General features: G+C 70.3%; 2 protein-coding genes across 6 annotated transcripts; both read left to right on the forward strand.

Moving 5' to 3' along the window:
• Window positions 1-1,656: 1,656 nt before the first annotated feature.
• Window positions 1,657-13,053, forward strand: C8H16orf74 (chromosome 8 C16orf74 homolog). Of its 2 annotated transcripts, none has more exons than XM_055146280.1 (4): window positions 1,657-1,689; window positions 9,555-9,597; window positions 11,585-11,728; window positions 12,735-13,053. In XM_055146280.1, the coding sequence occupies exons 2-4, from the start codon at window positions 9,570-9,572 to the stop codon at window positions 12,788-12,790; spliced, it is 228 nt and encodes a 75-aa protein (XP_055002255.1). In that variant the 5' UTR covers window positions 1,657-1,689; window positions 9,555-9,569; the 3' UTR covers window positions 12,791-13,053. The 2 variants fall into 2 exon arrangements, with proteins under 2 accessions (XP_055002255.1, XP_055002254.1); XM_055146279.1 differs by lacking the exon at window positions 1,657-1,689 and adding an exon at window positions 4,660-4,784.
• A 6,416-nt stretch (window positions 13,054-19,469) lies between these two features.
• GINS2 (GINS complex subunit 2) lies at window positions 19,470-22,423 on the forward strand. 4 transcript variants are annotated; one of them, XM_055145060.1, is made up of 5 exons: window positions 19,470-19,751; window positions 20,120-20,234; window positions 20,908-21,070; window positions 21,553-21,658; window positions 21,737-22,423. In XM_055145060.1, exons 1-5 carry the CDS (start codon window positions 19,662-19,664, stop codon window positions 21,860-21,862), a joined length of 600 nt encoding a protein of 199 aa, XP_055001035.1. In that variant the 5' UTR covers window positions 19,470-19,661; the 3' UTR covers window positions 21,863-22,423. The 4 variants fall into 4 exon arrangements, with proteins under 4 accessions (XP_055001035.1, XP_055001034.1, XP_055001036.1 ...); XM_055145059.1 differs by having other exon boundaries at window positions 19,473-19,751; window positions 21,532-21,658; XM_055145061.1 differs by having other exon boundaries at window positions 19,476-19,751; window positions 20,971-21,070.

Below are 22,423 nucleotides of genomic sequence, written 5' to 3' on the forward strand. Positions count from 1 at the left end.
ACTGTCAGGTGGAGGGAGGGAGGGAGGGAGGGGAGGGGCTGAAGGGGCCGGGCCCTGGGGGCAGCAGTATGCTGGTGTCCGGCCCCCTCTGGCCAGGCAGCAAGGGACCCCGGCCGGCAGAGCCCTGACCCCGGGGCTGAGGGAGGGGCTGAGGGGTCTGTGGGGTGGTGGCCCCACCCAGCCCACGCCCCCCTCCCCCCTAGGGTCTTGCAAAGCCCAGGGAGGCTCCTCCCCCACCCCCCACTCAGAGCCCCTTTGATGCCCTTTGATGCCCAGAGGGAAAGGTCAGCTTTGAAGCCGGCTTTGGGCTGGAGACTCACCCCTGCGGGGAGGCCGCCTGCAGGCCAACAACCCTCTGGGCGGTGCTCGGGGCTGTTGGCGGCTGTTGGTGGCCTGAGCCTTTCCCAGGGCAGCGCTGGGACGGGCACCTCGTCCCGGCAGCCGCGGGCCTGTCCTGCGCTTCCGCCCGCTGCCTCAGCACTCCTTCATCCCCTTGCGGCCCGCCCCGCCCTGGCGGACCCCTCCTGGCCTTGGGCCGAGACCCCGCCCTGGGCTGTGCCCGACTGCTCAGCTCCTGCAGCCCAGCTCGGTGGGTCCTTCCCCGGTCCCAGGTCCTTCAGACTTGGAAGGGAGAGGGCCAGTGAGCACTGAGCACTGAGCATTGCAGGGTGCGGCCAGAGCCACAGAACCAGACCAAAGCTCCTTTGGAGCAAGCAAGGCCACTTGGTTGAGGTGGGGTCGGGCGGGGAGGGCCAGGACGTGGCCCACAGGGCCCGGGCCCCGCGCTGCCCCTCCTTGCCGTGCCCGAGCACTGAACCGTCAGGCCCAGTGACTGAGCACTGTCCCGGTGCCCCTCCCGTAGACCAGTAAACACAGCCTTGGGGTGGACAGCAGAGTGCACGCACCCCTCCCAGGGTCTCCAGGGGAGCGGGGACCCCCGAGCAGCAGGTTCCCTGAGGGTCACAACACCAGCTTCATGCTCTGCCCGAGTCCAGCAGGAGGTGGGTCAGCTCAGCCCTGGGGTGGGGGCAGGACGCCTTCTCTGACACCATGGAAGCCCCCCAGATCTCCATAGCCTCAGCCATAGGCCAGGTGGGGACCCCCAAAAGTGGCTGCCTGAGGGCTCCACACAGCTGAGTGGGGGAGAGAGGGAGCGGGTGGATGGGCGAGTGAATAGACAGAGGACTGGGGATGCAGGAGGGAATGAATGAATGAGGGAGCGAATGGATGCCGAGTGAATGAATGAATGAGTAAATGGATGAGGGAGTGGATGGGTGGGTGGGTTGGGTGGGCGGCGGATGCATGGATGCAGGAGGGGCGGGTGACGGAGGAGGAGTGGCCCCAGGCTCGGGCGCCTCCGGCCACCTGTGGGTGCGGCCAGGACAGACCGAGCCCCACTCAGGAAGCAGCCGTGGGAGACGGGCCACACACGCCTCGGAGGGGGCCAGGGGAGGACCTGCCCTCTGGGCCCCGAGACCCTGTGACCCCGGGCACCCCGACCCCTTCAGCCCTGCCTGGGCTCGCAGCCACGCTCAGCAGACACCCCCGGTCAGTTGCGGCCAGTCGGCTGGACACCCAGGCCCGCCCTGCTGCCAGCCGGGCCCCCGGGGACCTCAGCTCCCAGGCCTGACCTTCAGCCTGCCCTCGGCCCCGCGTCCACCAGCTGTGTCCCGCCGTCTGCACCTGCAGGTCAGTGCTGGGTCCCTTCCCTGGGCCTCGGGGGCGACCCCACCCACCCCCCACGGGAGCTGACCATGTCCTTTAGGGGTGCAGGCCAGCCTGCTTTTTTACTGGGGTGCAGCTAGACGCCCAGTACTCCTTCCGCGGACTTGCAGTGATTCCACCATGCAGACCCACCTGCAGGCGTGGGGACCCCCTGGTGGGCTCTGCCCCTCCCGACGGGGAGGGCTCCCTCAGCTGAGACCAGGGGCAGGGGACGCGTGTCAAGGTCAGAGCCGGGCTGCACAGGCTCAAGACCCACCAGGGAGTGGGGGCTGCCCCTTCTCCCGCAGGCCCAGGGGTCCCTGACAGGGAGACAGTTCTGGGCTGGGCTCAGAGGCTTGACCCTTCACCCCCCGCCAGCCTGCCTTTAGGGAGCCCCCAGTAGCCCCCGCCTGTCCCTAAGCTCCTGGGACTCGGGCCTGGGAGGGCTGCCCGGCTTGTCTCAGGCCTAGGGGCTCGGGGCAGGCTCCTGTGTCCTCGGTGACCCAGAGCCTCGGGGTCCCCCCTCTGTCTGCGCCCTGAGCCCACTTTCCTGGGAAGGCCAGGTGGCCTCCCTTTATTGCTCTATTTCCTCCTTCCTTTTAAACACAAACCCCTTCGTGCTTTGGAAAACTCCAGCACGCAGAGCGGAGGGGGCCGTCAGGGGCCCAGGAGCCCACCCCAGTCTGCGGCCCTGCCAGGCCCGCCTGTTCCAGGCTTAGGGTCTAGGCTGGATTGGGGGCGGGGTTCAGGCAGCACTCGGAAGTGTCCAGGGGTCACTCCTGGAGGCGCGTGGAGGGGGCGGGGAGACTGGTGCCAGCAGGGTCCACTGAGGGCAAAGCAAGTGACAACCCTGCACTATCTCCCCACCCGTGGGAGAGTCGGGGAGCTCCCAGGTGGTGTTGAAGGAGCTTGGGGTCACCCCTGGTGATTCTCAGACCAGCCCAGTCGGATTGGGCTGGCTCAGTGTTCGGGTTCAGGCACACCCCAGCAGAGTTCAGAGGCTCCGTGCCATGCCAGGACCAAACTTGGTCCAGCGCATGCGAAGGAGGGGCCCTCTGCCATCTCGCTGCACGACCCCCACTTTGGGGGACTTTTTAAAGCAAGTCTCATCTGCCCAGTAATTCCTGGGGAAAATGCCGAGGCGGCAAAGACAGGCCCCGCCCCTCTGGCGGAAGGCCCCGCCCCCGTACACGCCCCGCCCCGGACAGGCCCCGCCCCCGGACGCATCCCACCCTCCGAGCACGCTCCGCCCCCCTCTGGTACGCCACGCCCCGTGGGGGACGCCACACCCCTCGGGATCTCTCCAAGGTCCCACCCAAGGACGTGTGAGCGCGTGTGCGTTGGGGTGCGGGTGGCACAGTGCGTAGCTCCCGCATTCCATCAGCTGGTCTCCGGCCTCGGAGCCCTGACGCCGTGTCACCGCGTCCCGTCCCCGGGGAACTCGCACCAAACGCCCACCCGGGCCAATTAGGCCAGGGGCCCCAGGGGCGCCGCGCCTGTGTTTGCCCTATTCCCTTCTCCTTATTTGTGCGGTGATCTCCCAGGGTGACCCCTCCCGGGGCCGTCCTGCCGGGCTGCTGGGGCTGGAGCCCTTGGGCATACCCCGGGGCGCGCCACCCGCAGGGCGGGGGCTGGGGGTGTCCCCAGGGGTGCCCAGCCGTGTCTGCAGACAAGGTTAGGGCTGATCACACTTGGAGAGAGGGCGCGAGTGGGCGGACACTGGGGAGGGGGTGCAAGACGGCCCCCAGAGACTGGGCCCGCGCTGAGCCCAGACCCCACCGATCTGGGGGGTGGAGGCCCCCGCGGGGAGGGAGGGAGGGAGGGGGCGGGCGGGGTTGTCTCCTCCTTTCCGCGGTGCCTGGAGTGGAACCCCGGCTTGACATGTGCAGAGCAGTGCCCTGAGCCGCGGTGGAATAGGTTCTGTCCTTGGGGCAAAATGTTCCTGAGTGTGTCTTTGCCTTGTGCCCGCGAACTGGGGCTGGGGTCCCTCCCGCCCGCCCCTCCCCCTCCGAGGGTGGCTGGCTCGGCCGAAGGTGACAGGGTGATTGCGGGCCCAGAGGCTGCAGCTCCAGACCTGAAGGCTGCTTCTGAGTATGACTGGCGTTGCCCATTGTCCAGGGGCACCCGCTCAGAGCACCCCCATATCGCCAGCCGCACCCCTTCTGTCTGGGGAAGCCCCACTCCAGGACGCACAGAGCTGGCCTGTTCTCGGGGCTCGGCTTCGGCCACACCCAGCTCGGAGGGACACGGGGACACCGAGCGCACGGGGGGAGACTCGGGCGGACAGGGGGACGGTGGGGTGGCGCTCCTGCTGCAAGCTGCGGGGAGGTGGGGACTGTCTCGCAGCGGGGCGCCCTCGAGCCCCCAGCCTAGACGCCGGTCTTCCCCCAAGCCCCTTGGGCGGCATCCCCAGAAGTGGGGGCGGCAGCCTGTGCAGGGAGCCCCCGAGGCCAAACCCTAAGTGGGGAGGCTCCGGCCGCCAGAGCGTGGGCGCAGGAGGTCCGGGGAGGGCACAGCTGGTCAGTGGCATCCCCTGAAGCGCAGCCCCCCGCACGGCAGAGCCCCTGCGCCTCTCCCCTGCTCAGAGCCGGGGTGCAGGCCGCCGCGGGGGCTCGGGGCCAGGACGCCAGCGACACGCTCCCGCAGCCGCGGCCCGAACTTTGTGCCCTCCAGCCCGGACTGGGGGGAAACTGAGGCACGCGGGGCGCGCGGGCGGGGATGTCAGAGGCCGGCGGCGCCGCGCCGGGCGCGCCCCTGGCCCGGTCCCCGGGGAGGTGCCGAGGCCCCGCCCCGCCCCGCGCCCGGCGGTGCAATCGCGGCGCCCGCGGGGGGCGGTGCCGGGGGCGGGACCGCGGGGCGCCGCCCCCGGGGCCTGCGAGGGGGCGCGGGAGGCGTGCGCGGCGGCGGCCGAGCGCCGGCCGGGGCGGAGCGGCCCCCGCGCACCGCCCGGCCCGGGCCATGACCCCCGCTGCTCTCCCCTGCAGGCTCGTCGCCGCGGCCCCCCGAGCCCGGCCGCCGCCTGCGCCCGGGCGGGCCCCGCGCGTCCCGGGCGCCGCTCCGCAGTGAGCCCACCAGGAGCGGTGAGTGCCCCCGCGCCCCGGGAGCAGGGGGCCCACGGCACGGCGGGGGTCCCGCGGCCCCGACTTCCCGCCCACTTCCCCGCGCGCTCGCGGGCCGGGGAAACTTGGTCCCCTCGGGCCGCGCGGCAAGTGGCACCGGGCGGGGCCGGGGTCCCGCCGCGTGGACGCCTCGCGCCCCTGCCCGCCGCCCGCGCGCCCTCCCGACTGCCCCGGGAGCGGCCCGAGCGCCATTCCTGCGCGCTGGAAAGGCGCCCGCGGCGTGGGGGCAGGAGGCCTCCAGAGAAACCATTTCCCCTCTATCGAGTATTTCAAAATCTATTATTTATGAAGCGCCTCACTTAGGGGCCCCCGGGCTCCCAGGGCATCAAAGAGGTTCGCCGCCGCAAGGGCCCACCGGTGTGGACGCAGGCGCGACTTCTGGCCGCGGCGCAGGGGAGGGCAGGGAGGGGGCATCGCGGCCGGGGGTGTGGCACGCGGTGGGCAGGGCTGCCCGGGAGGACCTGAAACGAAACGGGCCCAGTGGCGGCAGGCGTGAGGGCGAAGAGCCGAGACCTTCCCAAAGGGCTGCGCCCCAACTTAGATGGGGAAACTGAGGCTGAGAGAGACGCCCCGGGTTGCCTGTCCGGACCCCTGCGCTCTGGAAAGCTCCCCCTTACCTGCCACTCTTCCCGGGCCGGCCACACCCCCACTGGCGTCTGCGTCCCGCGCGGGACACTGGCGGAAGCGGGAGGCTGAGTATTTATGGAAAGACTTAAGCCTCCAAGCCCAAGGCGGCCCAGCGCCCCGCAGCTAATCCCCTCTCATCGGAAGTTTCCTCTGGACGTCCGAGGGCTACCCCTGGCCCCAGTCTGCAGAGGGGCCACCGAGGCTGGCCAAAGCCGACGACCCACCCGGCGCCCAGCCCGGAGCACGGAGCGGTACTCTTGCCATCAGAGAAGTGGGCGCGTTACGCTCAGACAAGTAAACACCATTAGAGCCCGTTGTCAGCTCGCAGAGCGATGCGCATCGTGAGAGCAGGGAAGTACACGGGCTAAGTGCCCACGGGAAGAGGCGCACCGACTAATGCGCGGCTCGTGTTCACCGAGTGATAGATACTGCGTGCCCCAAGAGTAGCAGGGTCTACAGACCTTCCCGGACGCCCCGCCAGGCCCCGCCCCCAGCTCCGAGCCACGCCCCAGGCTCCGAGCCACGCCCCGGCCTCGAGCCACGCCCCCAGCTCTGAGTCACGCCCCCAGATCCGGGCCACGCCCCAGGCTTCGAGCCACGCCCCAGCTCTGAGCCACACCCCAGGCTCCGAGCCACGCCCCCAATCCTGAGCCACGCCCCACGCTCCGAGCCACGCCTCTGGCTCTGAACCATGCTTCAACTCTGAGCTCCGCCCCCAACTCTGAACCCAGCTCTGAGCTCCGCCCCCAGCTCCGAGCCCCACCCCAGCTTCAAGCCACACCCCAGGCTCAGAGCCAAGCCCCCCCAGCTCTGAGCCCCGCCCCAACTCTGAGCCACGCCCCCGCTGAGCAACACCCCAACTCTGAGCTCTGCCCCCAGCTCTGAACCCCGCCCCTAGCTCTGGTCTCCGCCCCCATCTCTGAGCCCACCCAGCTTCAAGCCCCGCCCCCAGCTCTGAGCCAGGCCAAGCCACCAGCTATGAGCCACGGGTGGGGGCTCCCCGGGAAGGCCCTTTCTGTGCATCGCCAGCCTGGAGGGGCTGAGCGCAGGTGCTCCCTTTGCCAGAGTGGCCGCTGCTTCCCGAGCCCCGTCATCCCACAGCGTGTCCCTTCAGAGGAGCCACCGCCGCCTGGCTCTGCTGCTCTGCCCGATGGGGCTTGGGGGTGCCATGAGGGCCATTAAAGGGGCGTGTCCGCTGGACGACCTCCCTGGCCCCAAGCCCTTTGTTGTCCTTAAGTTTTGGTGTGAGCACCCCAATGGTGCAGTGGACGGAGCCTCCTGAATCAGAGCCTGCACTGCGACGCTTTTATTCGTGTGTGTGGTGCTGGGTCGGGCTGAGCGACAGCACAGCGGGGAGGGCGTTTGCCTTGCACGCAGCCAACCCGGGTTTGATTCCTCCGTCCCTCTCAGAGAGCCCGGCAAGCTACCGAGAGTATCCCACCCGCACGGCAGAGCCTGGCAAGCTCCCCGTGGCATATTCGATATGCCAAAACCAGGAACAACAAGTCTCACAATGGAGACGTTACTGGTGCCCACTCGAGCAAATCGATGAACAGCAGGAAGACCGAGCTGCAGTGCCACAGTGCCACAGTGGTGCTGGGATCAAACCCAGGGCCTCGTGCCTGCGAGAGGTGTTCTGTTGATGAGCAGAGGCCCCGGTCGGTACCCCTTAGTTTTTATTTCCTCACTTACTATTTACTGTTCATTGTTTACTTGGGGTTGGGGCTGATCCCGGTGGTGCTCAGAGGTCACTCCCGGCGGTGACCGGGGACCATGCGGTGCTGGGAGTCACGGCCAGCTTCCTCCATGCAGTGTGTCCTTGGACCCCACTTTGTTCTCGCGTCGGCTTCTGGCCACACCGGGGTGCTCAGGGCTTCCCCCTGGCCCTGTGCCCGGGGGTCTCTGCTGCCGGGGCCCAGGGCCAGTCTGGGTGCAGGTGATGGGACCCGGGTCGGCCACACACAGGGCGAGCGCCCCCCCCCCCCCTGTTCTGTCTCTGGCCACTGACAGTTGCTGTGTCCAGGGGCTGAGCTTGTAGCCCCCAGCCGCACACGGACGGTCCCGCACTCGCCCCGTCGTTGCAGCTCGGACGGCGGGTGCCAGCGCCCTCGAGGGAGCAGACGGTCCCAGCCCATCCTCCCTCGCTTCCTGGGCCAGGCAGCCGGCAGGAGGGAGCAGAGCGCCTGCGCCTGGGCAGGACAGGGCAGCTGTGGCAGCTGCCCGCAGGGGTGCAGGAGCCCCGTGCTAAAGGAGGGAGAGCAGCGCCCTGCCCCACCCGCAGCTCGACCTGACTCCGCCCGACAAACCATCCCCCTCCTGGCCCCAGCTGGGGCCCCCCGCGGCCAAGGAGCCATCAGCCATGGGCTCCCAGCATCACTAACATTCTTGCCGGAAGGTGGCCGGGCAGAGGGACACGTCCTATTCCCGCCGTCCAGCTCGTGTCCAGGCCTCTTTGGGGAACCCGAGGGCTGGGCCTTGCTCCTCCAGGGCCGCCCAGCAGAGAGAGGGCGTGGGGACGGGGCGTGAGGGCTCCAGCACGGCCCCCAGTCCTGCGGAGCGGCAGGGAGTGCAGGCCTGGCTCGATCCAGCGCCTCTCTCGGTGGCAGAGGCAGAACCCCTCCTCCGGACAGGGCTGGAACCTGTGTCCCCTGGGGCTGGAACCCAAGGACCTCAGTAGCGTCCCAGAGCCGTCACAGGCGAGGAGGGACCCAGGGCTCTGGGGAGGCCTCCCAGCGTGAGCCCCGGAGTCTAGTCTTGCCCAGCCCAGCCCTGGGCTCTGGCTGGCGTGCAGGGCAGGGCTGGTGCTTGCTTTGCACACGGTCAGTCGAGTCAGCCGTGCGCCCCGCCAGGCTGCGGGGTGACCCGTGGGCACAGCCAGCCAGGGTGAAAGTGACCCAGGCCCTGTCTGCACCTTTGTGACACGCCCCCTGCAGGTGGACAAGGTCACAAGGAGGGCGCAGCTGGACAGTCCTGGGGCTGCTCCCTAGAGCCCCCCTCCGCCATCTGTCAAGGGGCAGCCGCGGTCGGTCCTCTGGGGCTTGGTAGGGCTCGGTGGGGCCCGGTCATCGTGAAGGTCAGTGTCCATGGCTGTGGCCCCCTGCAGCCTTCACCCTCCCGGCCACGTCACTGTGACGGGTGATGGGTCCCGGCAGCGGCCCCGGACCCTGAGTTCAGCATTCTATCCCCCGGGGGCGGGGGCTCTGCCCCTGGGACCCTGTGCCCCTGGGACCCGCCCCGGGCGCTGGGGAGGGGCTCAGCCAGAGACGGTGGCCTCCATGGCAGGCCCCGGGCTCCGGCCCCGGCTCTGCAGGAGAAAATCGGAATAAAGCCTACGCAGCCTGCCCGCCCCGGGCTCCCGGGAGCCACGCGCTCAGAGGAGCACGGACAGACGGGGTGCAGAGAAGGGCCCCGCCCGCCACGGCCCCCAGGTGTCCGCCGGTCTGACCCTGCCCCTCCCACCCCCACGGCCAGCCTGGCAGGACAGCCTTGGTGCCAGCCCCCCCCCGGGCCCCCACACCTCCCAGCCTGCATGTACCCCAGTCCCGGCTGCTTCTCCTCTGCCCCCAGCCCAGCCCCTCGCCCGCCCCCACCCAGCTCTGCAGGCCCCCCCTGCCGTGAGTGCAGGCCCCAGGCCAGGGCTTGTCCTCCGGTGAGCCAGGCTCCTGCCCAGCCGGTCTCCCCTGGGGGGTCGTGCCAGCCCTCTCGCCCTCTGCGCTGGCCTTGCCCAGCCCACGTCGGGGGCGGACGATGGGTCTGTCTCCCCGCCGGCCTGTACCCGCGTGAGCGCGGCACGGGGGTCCCCCAGGGGTGGCTGAGACCCTCTCCACAGCCCTCAGGCAGGCAGGGCGGGGGCTGGGGGTGTCGCCGCCTCCCCACTGCCCCGCCCCCACCTAGCACCCGGCCCCTGCAGGGCCTCAAGGGCTGCAGTGGTCAGAGCCGGGGTAGGGGCGGCCGTGGGGTGGCTGTGAGCGGGGTCGCAGGACGCAGGGTGCACCGTGCAGGAGGAAACGGGGTCCGCGGGGGCCCACTGGGCCGGACGCACGGGGCCTGCCCAGCGCGGCCTGGCCACGCCCCCCGCGGGCACCAACGCGCTCTCTCCCGCAGGCTGCAGCGGCCACCATGGGGCTGAAGCTGTCCTGCCTGAAAGGTAAGGGGCGCCGGGGGGGGGGGGGGGCGGCGGCCGGGGCGCTGCCCACTAGGCGCCCCGGCCTCCCGGGCCCCGCCTGGGAAAGTCCAGCCCGCGACCGGGTGCCAGGCACCCCCGGGGCTGCCCCACCCTGCGGGCCCTAATCGCCCAGATAGGAGGAGAGTTCTAGAAGGACACTGGGGGCGAGCGGGGAGGTGAGAGGGGCGGCCGCCAGGAGAGCCTCTGATTGGCCCGGCTCGGGCTTGTGCCCGCCTCGCAGTGGGTGGGGCACTTTGATGGACGGTGCCTCTAAGACTTAAATGGGGGCAGGGGTCCTTGAGGAGGAACGTGGGCACCCACCCCGCCCTCGCCACCTCGCTGGGACGGCACCCACCCCGCAGGGTGCTGAGTGCTTAGTGCTACTCCGTGCAGTGCCCAGCCTGGTTTCAGCCACGCCTGTGCTGAGACCAGCCAGACTGGGAACACACACACACACACACACGCACGCACGCATGCACACACACACGCACGCACACACACACACGTGCGCGCACACGCTCTGGCTCCCTGGCAGTCCCGTGTCTTTACAGACTCTCGGGGCTGGCAGGGCACTGGCGCAGGCCCCGGGGCGGGGAGGAGGACAGAGCGGACAGATGGCCCGTGTGCCTCGAGGAGGCAGGAGGCAGCTGTGGGACCCCAGGGCCCGCGGCAGGCCCCGTGGACGCTGGGCAGAATGTGCGGGAGGCGGGGACGAGTCTCAGCCCCTGGGCCCAGGAGGGGACAGGGTCCCGGCGGTGCCCGGAGCTGCCCCAGGGTCAGGGGCCGTGCAGGGCCAGCGTCCGGGAGGGGGAGAGCGGACTGGGCCCGGGGAGCCCCTCGGAGAGGGTGGGCAGGACCTGCTGGGGGCGCCACCGGCTCTCCGGGACCCAGCTTTGTTCCGTCAGTTTTGCTTGGGGCCACCCCCTTGGGGCTGGGGCTGGGGGGCTCAGGGGCGGGTCAGGTGAGGAGGGGTGGCTGGGCCAGCCCCGTCCGTCCATCCCGAGAGACAGAGTCCCGCCGAGAGACAGGGTGCAGGCCAGGGTCCAGTGAGGGCTCGCGGGGCCGGGCACGGTGGGCTCCGGGGGTCCCCAGCAGCTGCATGGGGCCGGAGAGGCGGGAGCAGCCGGTCCCCGCCGGGGGCGGGGGGGCGGCCCAGTGACTCAGGTCCCTCCCGGGAGCCCGGCGCGGGGGCGGGGGCGGGGGCGGGGGGTGGGAGTGCTGGGTGACCGGGCAGCTGAGTCGCTCCTGGCGGTGCTCAAGGTCCAGATGTGGTGCCAGGGATCGAACCCGGGTCAGCCCCGTGCCAGGCGAGCGCCCGCCCCGGCAGGTGCTCCTGCCCAGGGCTTTCCCTTAGGAGAGACTGAGGCAGCACTGGCCCCGGGCTGGGAGTCAAAGCCGCGATGGTGGAGCACCTGGCGTGGGGACCCCGGGGAGCCCGGGACCGGGGGGCCCTGGGGGTCTGGAGGCCCTGGTGCTCTGGGGGCTCTGGCTCCCTTCAGCCTGTGTCACTCTGGGTCTCCGCTGCCCTGAGCGTCCAGGGGGTGACTGCACCTGAGGTGTGGCAGCGGCTCTGCCCAGCAGCGGCGCCGGCCACTCGGGGTCCAGGGCCGCTGCGAACTGGAGTGGGGCTCGGACCCCAGACACAGCCCTTTGGGATGGAGATGCTCCCGCCCTCCTGCCCGCCCTCGGCAGTGCTCGGAGACTAGCGCCTGCCCACTGCGCTCTCCAGCCACTTTCACGCTTTCTAGGGGCCTCAGGGCCGGGCGGCTGGGGTGGTTCAGCCGGACTCTCCTCATGGGTCTGGGCACCCCTGGGGGCCCCGAGACGGCCTGCTCAGAGAACATTCCGGAAGCCCCATGCTCCAGCCCCTAGCGCCCCCCTAGGCAGCCACGGCCGGGCCTGACCCTGCGGGGAGGGGGACGCAGCCCCTCTGACCTGACCTCTCTGCTGCGTGTCCGGCCGCTCCCAGGGCTGAAACTGTGTGTCGGCCACAGCGACGGCCAGGACGAGGCGCCCGTCCTGAGCGACAAGAGCCTGCCCGTGCCCGACATCATCGTCACGCCGCCGACCCCCACGGGCCTCACGCTGCAGCGGGACAGCAGGAAGCGCACAGGTGAGGGGGCCGGGTGAGGGGGGGCACGGGTGAGGGGGATGGGGCCCGGTGAGGGGGATGGGGCCCCGGGTGAGGGGGATGGGGCCCAGGAGAGGGGGATGGGGCCGGGTGAGGGGGATGGGCCCTGGTGAGGGGGATGGGCCCGGTGAGGGGGATGGGGCCCGGGTGAGGGGGATGGGGCCCGGTGAGGGGGATGGGCCCGGTGAGGGGGATGGGGCCTGGCTGAGGGGGATGGGCCCGGTGGGTGAGGGGGATGGGGCCCGGGTGAGGGGGATGGGGCCAGGTGAGGGGGATGGGGCCCGGGTGAGGGGGATGGGGCCCGGTGAGGGGGATGGGGCCCGGGTGAGGGAGTCGGTACAGGTGAGGGGGCGGGCACGGGTGAGGAGTGGGCACAGGGTTGGTGGGCCCCCCAGTGCCATGGCTTATGGGGTGCCACTTGGGCAGGTCCCCCACTGCCCACGGGCCTCTCCTCTCTGCCCCTCCACACGGTGATCGCTGCCTTGTCTTACAGGAAGGGAAGTTGAGGCCCAAGAGTCCGTGAGGACCCGCAGGCCCTGTGGTCAGCAGTCAGTGGCCTTCGGGTCTAATGAGACTCAGTGGTCTGGGGGTTCCTGGAGGATTGTGCCCAGCTCCAGCAGGGCGCGGTGGGGAGAGGACTGTGGCCCCCCGCCCGGCGCCGCCCCCGCGGCCCCCCCGGGGGCAGAGCTCCCGTGGACACGCCCGTCCTACGGGCAGAGGTGGGGCCGCTCGGCTCTGGAGAAGGGGGTGCAGGACAGACCACGGACCTCGGGGTCAGAAGAAGCTGAGCCCGTCCACGCCTCGCTGCGTACCTTTGAGCCTCAGTTTCCCCATCTGGAGTGGAGGGCACCGCCAAGCAGGGGTGGGGGTGTGTGGTGAGTCCGGGAGGTGGGGAGCCGCTGGGCAGAGGAGAGGGGGCAGCCCCCGCTCGGGCGGCATGTGTGGGGCAGGGCCGGGCCCACAGCCGCTGACCGCCCCTCTCTCCTAGACTGGGCGGAGGAGCCGGGCGCCCCCGAGGAAGGAGACACGGACCCCGAAGCCTGAGGGCCTGGAGCCCGGCCCGCGCCCAGCCTGACTCCTGTGCCAGGGGAGGAACCGGGCACAGCGGTGCCAGCCTTGCCCCGCCCGGGACCAGACTGCCGAGGTCGCCAGCCCGCTGCCCGCCCGCGCCCAGGGCCAGGGCAGCCTTCTCTGGACTCAGACCCCGCGCCGGGGTGGCCGGGGCCCGCGCCCAGGACTCCTTCCCGCGGAGCTGCGGCGTCTTTGGCGTGTTCCCCGCGTCCCGAGTCCCGCCCGCCTCTGTCTCAGTAAAGACGTCATTGTGTCGCCAGGGTGTGAGCCTCGCTGGGCCCGCCTGGGGTCCGTCCCGCGCCGGGGACGCCGGGGGTCGTGACCCTGGTCCGTCCCCTCAGGGCACCCGGCCTGAGACTGAGGCTCGCTGGGCGCCCCCCAGGAGCGGCTGCACGGGCAGCACACTGCCTGCGGCCGTGCAGCCACGGGGCCGGCGCCAAAGGGGCGCAGGGGGCACGAGGGGCGGGCAGGGCGGGCCTGACCGGAGCGCTGCTGGGCGCGAGTGGGCCGGGACCCCCACGCCAGCCTGGGCCCGGGCCCTGTGCAATCTGCACAGTGGCCAGCAGAGGGCGCCGTGAGACACTCGCCAGCCTGGTGGGGCCGCTGGTCCCTCACTGGGCAGGACCCCGCCTGACGATGGTCAGGGGAACCCGAGGACCCCCTGAGACTGCTCCCAGGGGCCTGGGGGAGGACATGCCCTGGCAAGGTCAGCTGGAAGTGCAGGGGAGATGAGGCCGGGGCGCCCTCATCCCTAAGTCCGGGAGTTGGCACACCGTCCCCCAGCTTCCCGGGAGGGGCCGAGCTGTGACCCTGGGGGTCTGGGTGGGCTCTGTGCGCCCTGAGTCAGCGGAGATCCCCACTGCACCCTAGCGGGACGTGGGAGACGAGGGGCCCTGGGGTCAGAGCTGGGGGCTCGTCTGCCTTGAGTGGGGGTCCCAGAGACCTCTGGGTCCTGTCTGCAGCCCCTGCTGTGCTGCTGGGGGGCGAGTTGCGGGGCCCCCCCAGCTGCACCAGTGCTCGGGGGCCGTGTGGCCCGGACCCTGTACCCCCTCACTGCCCCACGTTCTGCTTCTCTACAAGGAGGGTGTGGCGCCGAGACAGTGCAGCAGGCAGGGCACTTGCTTCGCGTGCCGGAGACTCGGGGTTGATCCCCGGCATCTCATAGGGGTCCCCCGAGACCGCCAGGAGTGACCCCTGGGCATCACCAGGCGTGGCCCAAAAAGTGAAAAAAATAAATTGTTTTGTTTTTGGGTCACAGCCGGTGAGGCTCAGGGCTTGCTCCTGGCTCTGCACTCAGGAATCACTCCGGCAGTGCTCGGGGCCCCTGTGGGAGCCGGGATTGACGCCGCTTGGGTCACGTGCCAGGCAAAGCCGCCCTGTGGGACTCTCCCTCTGCCCCGCCAAGACAGACTTAAGGAAAATAAAATGCTTGTGCAGGAGCCTCCCTGGCAGCATTGGTGGCCTCGGGGCCCAGGCCGAGACGCAACACAGCCCTGCCCGGTGCGGGCCCTGCCGGGCGGTGCCGTGGGCTCGCCCAGGAGCACTGGGGCTCCCACCCAGCAGTCCAGGGCTGTTCCCAGGAATACCGGACTCTTCCCGGCAGTGCCCGGGCTCTGGCAGGTCTGGGCGCCCCAGGCGTCCTCGGGCCGGGCGCCCTGCCCAGCAGCTCCAGGCCGGTGCCCGCAGCGCCCACGTTCGGCCTTCCTGCACGGGGTGCGAGCTCGAACCTTTATCTCCTGGCCTGGTTCTTTTTTCCCTACTTTTGGAGCCACACCCTGGCGCTCGGCGAGTCCAGCCCTGGCTCACTGCAGGGGTGAGGGCACGGTGGCACTTGGGGGACGCCCACGTGCAGCCCCACCATCTCCCCAGCCCTGGTTCTTAGGGTTTTTTTTTCTTTTTGGGTCACACCCGGCGATGCTCAGGGGTTACTCCTGGCTCTGCACTCAAGAACTACCCCTGGCAGTGCTCAGGGGACCCTATGGGATGCTGGGAATCGAACCCGGGTCGGCTGCGTGCAAGGCAAACGCCCTCCCCGCTGTGCTATCGCTCCAGCCCCTCGCCGAGGGTCTCTGGGGGACCCCAGCACTGCTGTCCGGCTGAGTCAGGAATGTCCCCCAGCTCCCTGGCCCTAGTGGACAGGCCGCGTGGCACCAGGCCAGTGGCTAAACTCTGGCTCTTCAGTGAAGGTCTTGGCCCCCCCCCTCCTGCGTCCAATCCCTGACCTCGGCCGGTGCCGGCTGGAGGAAGGAACTTGGGCAGCCCTGGACTGGGCAGGCTGGGCCCGGGTCCCTGAGCCCCTGACCTCTGGGAGTGTGGCAAGTGCTCAGGGCCCGCCCGGTGCGGGCAGGAGAAACACAGGGGCCGGGGAGCGCCGGGGGGCTCAGGGGGGCTCAGCGGAACACGAAGTAGGCCCTGTCCCTATCCGTCCCTCCCGGTCATCCCCTGGCCCAGCGGGGCAGCCTGGGCAGAGACCCCTGTCCCGTCCCCCGCGAGCAGGACCAGCTGTCACCCGCACGCGAAGCTGGGGCCAAGGCCATGGGCGAGTCGGACGGCGCTGGCCGCGGTGTCCAGGACTAGGCTGGCCGCGGCAGCCCCGCCGGTGGGGATGCAGGGCCGGGGGCAGGAGCGCCGCCAGCAGCCGTGTTGCCCTGTCTCGGTGGGGGGCTCCGGGCTGCTCAGCAAGCCCCCGGGTCTGCCCTGACACGCCCCCCGCCGTGGGGGGCCGCGGGGCAGCCCTCCCCGCAGCCCGGAGATGCCCGGTGGTTCTTAGTTCTTGAGTCTGTTCCTTCTTGTTTGTCTGGGGACCTCATAGGTGCTGAGGGCTGACTCTTGGCTCTGTGCTCAGTGCTCAGGGCTCACTCCTGGTGGGCTGAGGGGCCATATGCGGCCCCTACCTGATGTATCACTGCTCGAACCCTGTCATGAGTCTGTTGTTGAACTAGGAGGCAGAGCACCCTGTCTGCAGTTCCTCCTTCTTCTGTTTTCCTGCCTCCGGGCCGTCCTCAGTGGCCGCGGGGCTGCTGCTGGCGCCGCCCGAGGGAGTCGGGTCGGGGGGCTGTGTGCTGACACGCTGCCCTCCCCGCTGCTCACTCAGCCTGAGCTTATTTCACTTTGGGTTTTGTTTGTTTGGGGCCACGCTCAACAGTGCTCAGGGCCTATTTTGGCTGACTCCTGGCTCTGCGCTCAGTTACTCCTGGCGGGCTTTTGGGGCCATCTGGGGTGCCGGGGCCTGGGCCCAGGCTGGCCGTGTGCCAGGCCAGCACCATCCTCGCTGTGCTGTCGCTCCAGACCCCGTATGTCTGCTTATCTGTGGCCGCCCCAGCAGGCGTCCTGTGTGGCTCCCGGGAGCTGGTCCCACGTGTGTGAGACCCATGTCCTGCCCGTCGTGTGAGCTCCGACTGGCCCCACATTTTTCTTTTTTAATCGCAGACACTTACTTTTATGGGGCCAGAGTGACAGCTCAGGGGCTCAGGCTCTGCCCTGCACGCAGCCAGCGCACGTGGCCTTCAGCACCACACAGTCCCCCGTGCTCTGCCAGGACTGCCCCGAGCACTGTGCTGGGAGTAGCCGCCAGCATTGCCAGCGGTGGCCCAGCCCCTCTAAATGGACGTGCGTGGGATCGTTCTGCCAAGTAAGTACAAACGTTTGTAAGTTTTAGGGCCACATGCCACATCCACACCCGGTGCCTTGGCCTGGACGCCCTGCAGCCGGGCAGCGCCAGGCCCTCCACTGTCCATTTGGTCTCGATGCCGGAGTCGGGCGTTCTGCCCACCACAGTGGGCTCCTCCCCCAACAGTGAGTGTTTGCGGGAGGGGCCGGGGCCCTGCGGGGGCGGGGGTTAGGTGGGGGCGAGGGACATGCACGGGCCGTGAACTCTGCCCCGGGTGCTCCAGGCCCGGGAGGCAAGGGAACATGAGGGTCTGCCGCGTGGGCCTGGTGCCGTGGGAACCAGATGGAAATGTGGTTTTTAATGACAGCGGCAGATGGCGGAGACACAAGCGTGGATTCGCACCCGGCTGGAGCCATTTCAGCTCAGCCGTGCTGTGCGGGGACAGAGCTGGGGCTGCTGGGGTCCTCAGAGGCGGGGGGGTGGGGCCGGGGCCCCTGGCCTGGGCTTTCAGACTGCCCCTGGCTGCCCACACACCTGTGCCCACGGGGAGAGGCGGGAGGGGCTCCCAGCCCCGCACCCCTGCAGAGCCGGCCCTGCCGTCCAGCCCTGCAGTCAGCGGGACAGTGCCACCGTGGCCTGCTGATGTCAGAGGCTGCCGAGAAGCGGCACCGGCCTCAAGCCCGGGCTGCAGCGTGAAAAGGCCCAGGCCAGCCCTGGGAGGTGCGGCCCCAGCTGCCTCTGTGGCACAATGAGGGGAGACGGTCCCCTCGGGGACCCCCCGACGACAGGAGGGAGCTGAGCTCCGGTCAGGGCGAGGGCGTCACCCAGGGTACTGCTCTTGCTCTGGACACTGGGGTCCCCTCCCTCTTCCTGGGACGTGCCTCTGGGACACGCCCAAGCCGCACTCTCAGGCACCCTGCAAGGGCCGGCGGCCCCGCCCACTCGACATAGGCCCCGCCCACTCGCAGATACCCGGGAGGCCCCACCCACCAGCGGATACCCCGGAAGGCCCCGCCCACTCGCATATACCCGGGAGGCCCCGCCCACGCAGGCACCCTGGGAGGCTCCAGCTGGTTGGTCCCTCCGCTGGGAGCCAGACTGTGGGACGTTTCCGAGACTCAGCAATGAAGCATCCCTGGGCCACCAGGTTCTGCAGCCCCTGAGAGGTCTGGGTGCCTGCAGGGACCCTGCCGGGCTGCGCAGGATTCTGGACCCGGGTGCCTGCAGGAGGCAGACTCCAACCTTTGAAGTCTCTTGAGGGGAAGTCTTTTTTGTTTTGTTTTTTTTTTTGCTTTTTTGGGTCACTCCCGGCGTTGCACAGGGGTCACTCCTGGCTCTGCACTCAGGAATTACCCCTGGCGGTGCTCGGGGGACCCTATGGGATGCTGGGGATCGAGCCCGGGTCGGCCGTGCAAGGCGAACGCCCTCCCCGCTGTGCTATGCTCCAGCCCCATTGAGGGGAAGTCTTAGGAAACGGCGTTTTCTGGTAGAAACAAGTAGCTAAGGCAGCACAGCCAGTACCGCACTGTGCCCGGCCTCACAGTACCCCACTGTGCCCCGGCTGGTCAGGACCTCCAGTGTCCCGTGCTTCCTGGGGTCTCAGGAGACCCTGCAGAGTTGCAACAGTCCTGAGTGATGTTTCCTTCCGCCTCGGCCCATCAGGGCGTCGGGGGAAGCTGGGCCCGTGGGGGGGGAGCGCCGTGCCCACTCGGGAGGGCTGCTGGGACACAGGCAAAGGCTCAGGGGCAGCGGAGGGGCTGCCTTTCGCCCACCTTCTTTCTCCTAGCCCTTGAGGCTGCTGGCTTGGCGACAGGAAGTTGGCAGGAAGTGAGGGTGTGAGCCCCCCAGACATACCCCGCACCTCCCCTCCCCTCCCCTGCGCCTCTCTCCAACCCTCCCCTGCATCTCTGCCCTCTGCCTCCCTCCCCCCACCCCCTGATCTCCCTCCAGTCCCCTTCACCCCTGCCCACCACTCCTCTGCACCCTTCACCTGCAGGAGCTGTAGGGGCTGGTAAGCCCGAGCCCCTCACTCAGTGGTGTCGTGCTCACACCTAACTGTGACCACCACCAGTTCCACCAGCTTCCGCCTCCCGCCAAAGCTCCCCTCCTGGGGTCAGAATGATTGTCTAGTGGGGTAGGCGCTGGCCTTGCATGTGGCTGACCCAGGTTCGGTCCCTGACACCCCATATGTCCCCTGAGCCCAGGAAAGAGTGATGCTGAGCACCGGGCCGAGAGTCTGAGCATCACCAGCCGTGCCCCTCCCACCCAAAAGGCGCCTCTCCCTTTGTCTCCTGGATCCGCCGGGACTGTCGGTGGCACTGCCGGACTCCCCCAGCCCTCCCCTCCCCGCCGCTTTCCTCCTCTGCCCTCTCCTCCCCCTCGCTCCCCGCCCCCTCCCCGGGGCCTCCCCTTTCGCGCCAGCTTCCCCTTTGCTCTTTTACAGGCTGCGGGAGCCCGGGCGGGGGGAGGCCGTGCCAGCGCTGGAGCACAAACATTCGCCCGTCAGGAAAACATCTCCCCATCAATCAGCGCCCAGACAAGCTGGCACTCTCCCGGCGGCCGCCCCGGAGCGCCAGGTGGCCCCGCGCCCCGCCCCCAGCGCGGCCGTGCTCCCGCCACCCCGCGGGCGCCAGCAGGGGGCGCGGGCCTCCTCCGACAGACCCGCGGGCGGGGGTCCCGGAGCCGTGGCCCCTCTCCCAGACGGTCGAGGCTAGCGGTGGGGTCTCGGGGCACGCTGGTGTGTCCCCGCACGGGCCCCGCAGGCCCCCGCCGGGAGACGCTTCCCGGGGAGTCTGCGTTTCCAGCCCGGTGAACGCCAGTGTGGACGCGCCCTGGACGCCTGCCCAGCTTGACTAGGGGGTGAAGCGATTTGGCCTCAGAGCAGTGAAAGGTCACGGAAGCCGGTGACCCGGGCCAAGGAGCAGGACGAGCCGGCGGCTGGGCGGGCCGCAGGCCAGCTCGGGGGGCGGGGCCTGGAGGGAGGGGCGCGGGCGGGGCGTGGACGAGGGGCGGGGCCTGGGCGCGGGGCGGGGCTGAGGGGCGGGGCCTGGGCGCTGAGGGGGTGGGGCTGGCTCGCGCCAGCTCGCCAATCCGAGGGCCCGTAGCAGCGCATGACGTGAGAGCGGCGCTCTCATAGGCCAGCTGGGCTCCTTCCGGCCAGGGGCGGGCCGCGCGCGGTGGCGGGAACGCGGTGCCGGAAGAGGCGCTGAGTCCGCTTGGGTCGCTGGCGCCGGCATGGACGTGGCCGAGGTGGAGTTTTTGGCCGAGAAAGAGCTGGTCACCATCATCCCGAACTTCAGCCTGGACAAGATCTACCTTATCGGAGTAAGCGCCGGGCCGGGGTCGGCCGCTTCCGCCCGGACTGCAGGGGCGCGGGGGGCGTGGACGAGAGGCGGGACACCCGGGGCGCGCAGGTGGACGCGGGTCCAAGTGGGCGGGGTGTGCTCAGGAGGGTGTCCTGGGGTCCGGTGGGCGGGCGGGGTGCGCTCAGGAGGGTGTCCTGGGGTCCGGTGGGCGGGGGGTGCGCGCTCAGGAGGGTGTCCTGGGGTCCGGTGGGCGGGCGGGGTGCGCTCAGGAGGGTGTCCTGGGGTCCGGTGGGCGGGGTGCGCTCAGGAGGGTGGGGGGCTGGGCGCCTGAGCAGGGAGGGCGGCTGTGCTGGCACCCCTGGGTCCTGACACCTCTCCTCCTGGCAGGGGGAGCTGGGCCCCTTCCTCCCCGGGCTTCCGCTGCAGGTGCCACTGTGGCTGGCCATGAACCTGAAGCAGCGACAGAAATGCCGCCTGGTGCCGCCCGAGTGGATGGACGTCGGTGAGGCGGGCGCTGGGGGGCTCTGGGGGCCGCCGCGCGAGCCGAGGCAGAGTTGCGGTGCGGTGGGTGGGCCCTGGTCGCGTGATGGGCAGTTCTGTGCCTGGACAGTGAGAGCAGGGCAGCCCTCGCTCCTGGCCCAGGGACGAGTCTCCACGGGGGGTGGGGCAGGGGCGGGCGGTGGGCCTGGGAACTCCTCAGCTTCCTGCCTCCTGCGGCCGAGCGGGTCCCCTTTGGGTGCGGGTCCGCATGGGGCCACCCCGTGCGCCCACGTCCTCCCCTCCCGGCCGCCCTCCCGGGTCACACTCCCCTGGATGGGTGCCGGCCGGCGTGGGGGTCCTTCTGGCCGGCACGCCCCTTCTCCCTTCTCCCCGGGGGCCTGGCTGGACTCTGCTGGACACCGCCCAGTCTCCGGCTCCTGCAGCGGCGTGGGGGTCGTCAGGGCAGTGAGACCCCCCCTGCCTGATGGTCTTGTCTGTGACATGTGGGGGGGCGCAGGGCGGGCAGGGCTCAGGCCGTGCGGGGACTGGACAGTGGGGGCAGAGGTGAGGTGGCGCTGGAGCTAGGGTGCCCAGTGGGGCGCAGCCACGGCTGGCCCAGCCTGAGCTTCCCAGGGGCCAGTTGGATGGGGGTGCCGGCGCTGCCCCCTCCCACCCAGACCCGTCCACGGCTGCAGGGCGGGACCGGGCAGGGCAGCGCGTGGGAAACGCCACCAGCCCAGGCCGTGTCTCGACTTCAGAGAAGCTGGAGAAGGTTCGCGACCAGGAGCGGCAGGAGGAAACGTTCACGCCTGTGCCCAGCCCTCACTACATGGAGCTCACCAGGCTCCTGCTCAGCCAGTGAGTCAGCGCCAACCCCCCAGCGGGCCTCCCTGCAGGCTGAGAGGGCGGGGGGCGGGCGCAAGTGGGGCTCAGGCAGGGGTGTGGTGGGGAGGGGCCCAGGGCGGAGGCTGGAGCTGCTCAGCCCACCCTGTGCCCGAAGCTGACCACGTGGCATCCCAAGCAGCCTGTGTCTGTGGCCCCTGCTGCCCCCCGGCCAGGGACCCTCTTCCCTGTTCTCCCGCTGAGGCCATCCCCGGGGGCTCCCGCTCTCACCGCTGGGCTCAGCCCTGGGAGCCGCAGTGCGGCCTCAGGCCCTCGGTTTCTCAGGCTACTCCGCCGCCTCGGCCTGGCCTGGGTCCTGGCTGCTGAGGGTCGAGGCTGGGGCGCGGGCCGGCTGGGCTCCCTGGACGCTGGCGCGGGGTGCACAGGCGCCTTCCGGGGGCAAAGCGGCTCCAGGCCCGTCCTTCCCGCCTGCCCAGCGCCTCCGACGACATCCCCAGAGCCGACGAGATCCGGACGCTGGTGAAGGACGTGTGGGACACGCGCACGGCCAAGCTCCGGGTGTCTGCAGACAGCTTCGTGAGGCGGCAGGAGGCGCACGCCAAGGTAGGGAGGGCCGGCCGCGGGCGGGGGGCGGGCGGGGCCGGCGGCCAGTGGCTGCAGCCCGTGTCTGTCCTGTCCTAGCTGGACAACCTGACGCTGCTGGAGATCAGCTGCAGCGGCCCCTTCCTCACCAGTGCGCTCGGGCGCCTGTGCAAGCTGCGGGCCGGCCCGCACGCCCCCCTGGGCTCCCAGTCCCAGGACTGGTAGCCGGCCCACAGGAGCACTGCCGCCGAGCCCCCCAGGGGCTGCAGAGACAGGCCGGGGGTCAAGGTGCGTGTCCCGCACCTGGCTGACCCCAGTGTCACCCCAAGCCCAGAGAAGCAGGTTCCGTGGGGAGGGTGGCGGGCCTGGGGCTCTGTCCCCTCTTGGCTCGGCGCCAGGACAGGCAGCGCCCACGGTCCTGCTGAGGCGCCCCGGGCAGGTGGGCTCCACGAGCGAGGGCAGTGCTGGGCGCCGGCCGGTCAGCTCATGGAGGCTTCTGGAACCCGATGGATGGCATGTGCCCTGCTGAGCCCCCGCACAGCCTGGCCACTTCAGGGTGGTCGCTGGCCAAGGACTGTCCTGCACCTGAGTCCACGGTGCGACCCCACGGGCTGGATGGCGGCAGAGGAAGAGCTCGTGTCTGTGACACCTGTGAGGCCGGGCTGACCTCTCCACTGTCCATCCGGGCTCTCCCTGAGGGGGGCCGCCCCTCCACTGTCCGACCCCTGCAGGGTGGGGCTCGGCTGCTGTCCCCCGCCCCCCACACCAAACACCCCAGAGAATAAA

The sequence above is a fragment of the Sorex araneus genome, chromosome 8 (genome assembly GCF_027595985.1).
Source record: "Sorex araneus isolate mSorAra2 chromosome 8, mSorAra2.pri, whole genome shotgun sequence".
NCBI lineage: Eukaryota > Metazoa > Chordata > Mammalia > Eulipotyphla > Soricidae > Sorex > Sorex araneus.

What these genes read in the sequence shown, in the direction of transcription:
- C8H16orf74 (XM_055146280.1), top strand. Translation starts at nt 9,570, where the DNA reads ATGGGGCTGAAGCTGTCCTGCCTGAAAG. An exon ending in GAAGCTGTCCTGCCTGAAAG is followed by an intron (nt 9,598 to 11,584) that starts GTAAGGGGCGCC and finishes GGCCGCTCCCAG; the next exon opens with GGCTGAAACTGTGTGTCGGC. An exon ending in GGACAGCAGGAAGCGCACAG is followed by an intron (nt 11,729 to 12,734) that starts GTGAGGGGGCCG and finishes CCTCTCTCCTAG; the next exon opens with ACTGGGCGGAGGAGCCGGGC.
- GINS2 (XM_055145059.1), top strand. Translation starts at nt 19,662, where the DNA reads ATGGACGTGGCCGAGGTGGAGTTTTTGGCCGAGAAAGAGCTGGTCACC. An exon ending in GCCCGAGTGGATGGACGTCG is followed by an intron (nt 20,235 to 20,907) that starts GTGAGGCGGGCG and finishes CCACGGCTGCAG; the next exon opens with GGCGGGACCGGGCAGGGCAG. An exon ending in GGCAGGAGGCGCACGCCAAG is followed by an intron (nt 21,659 to 21,736) that starts GTAGGGAGGGCC and finishes GTCCTGTCCTAG; the next exon opens with CTGGACAACCTGACGCTGCT.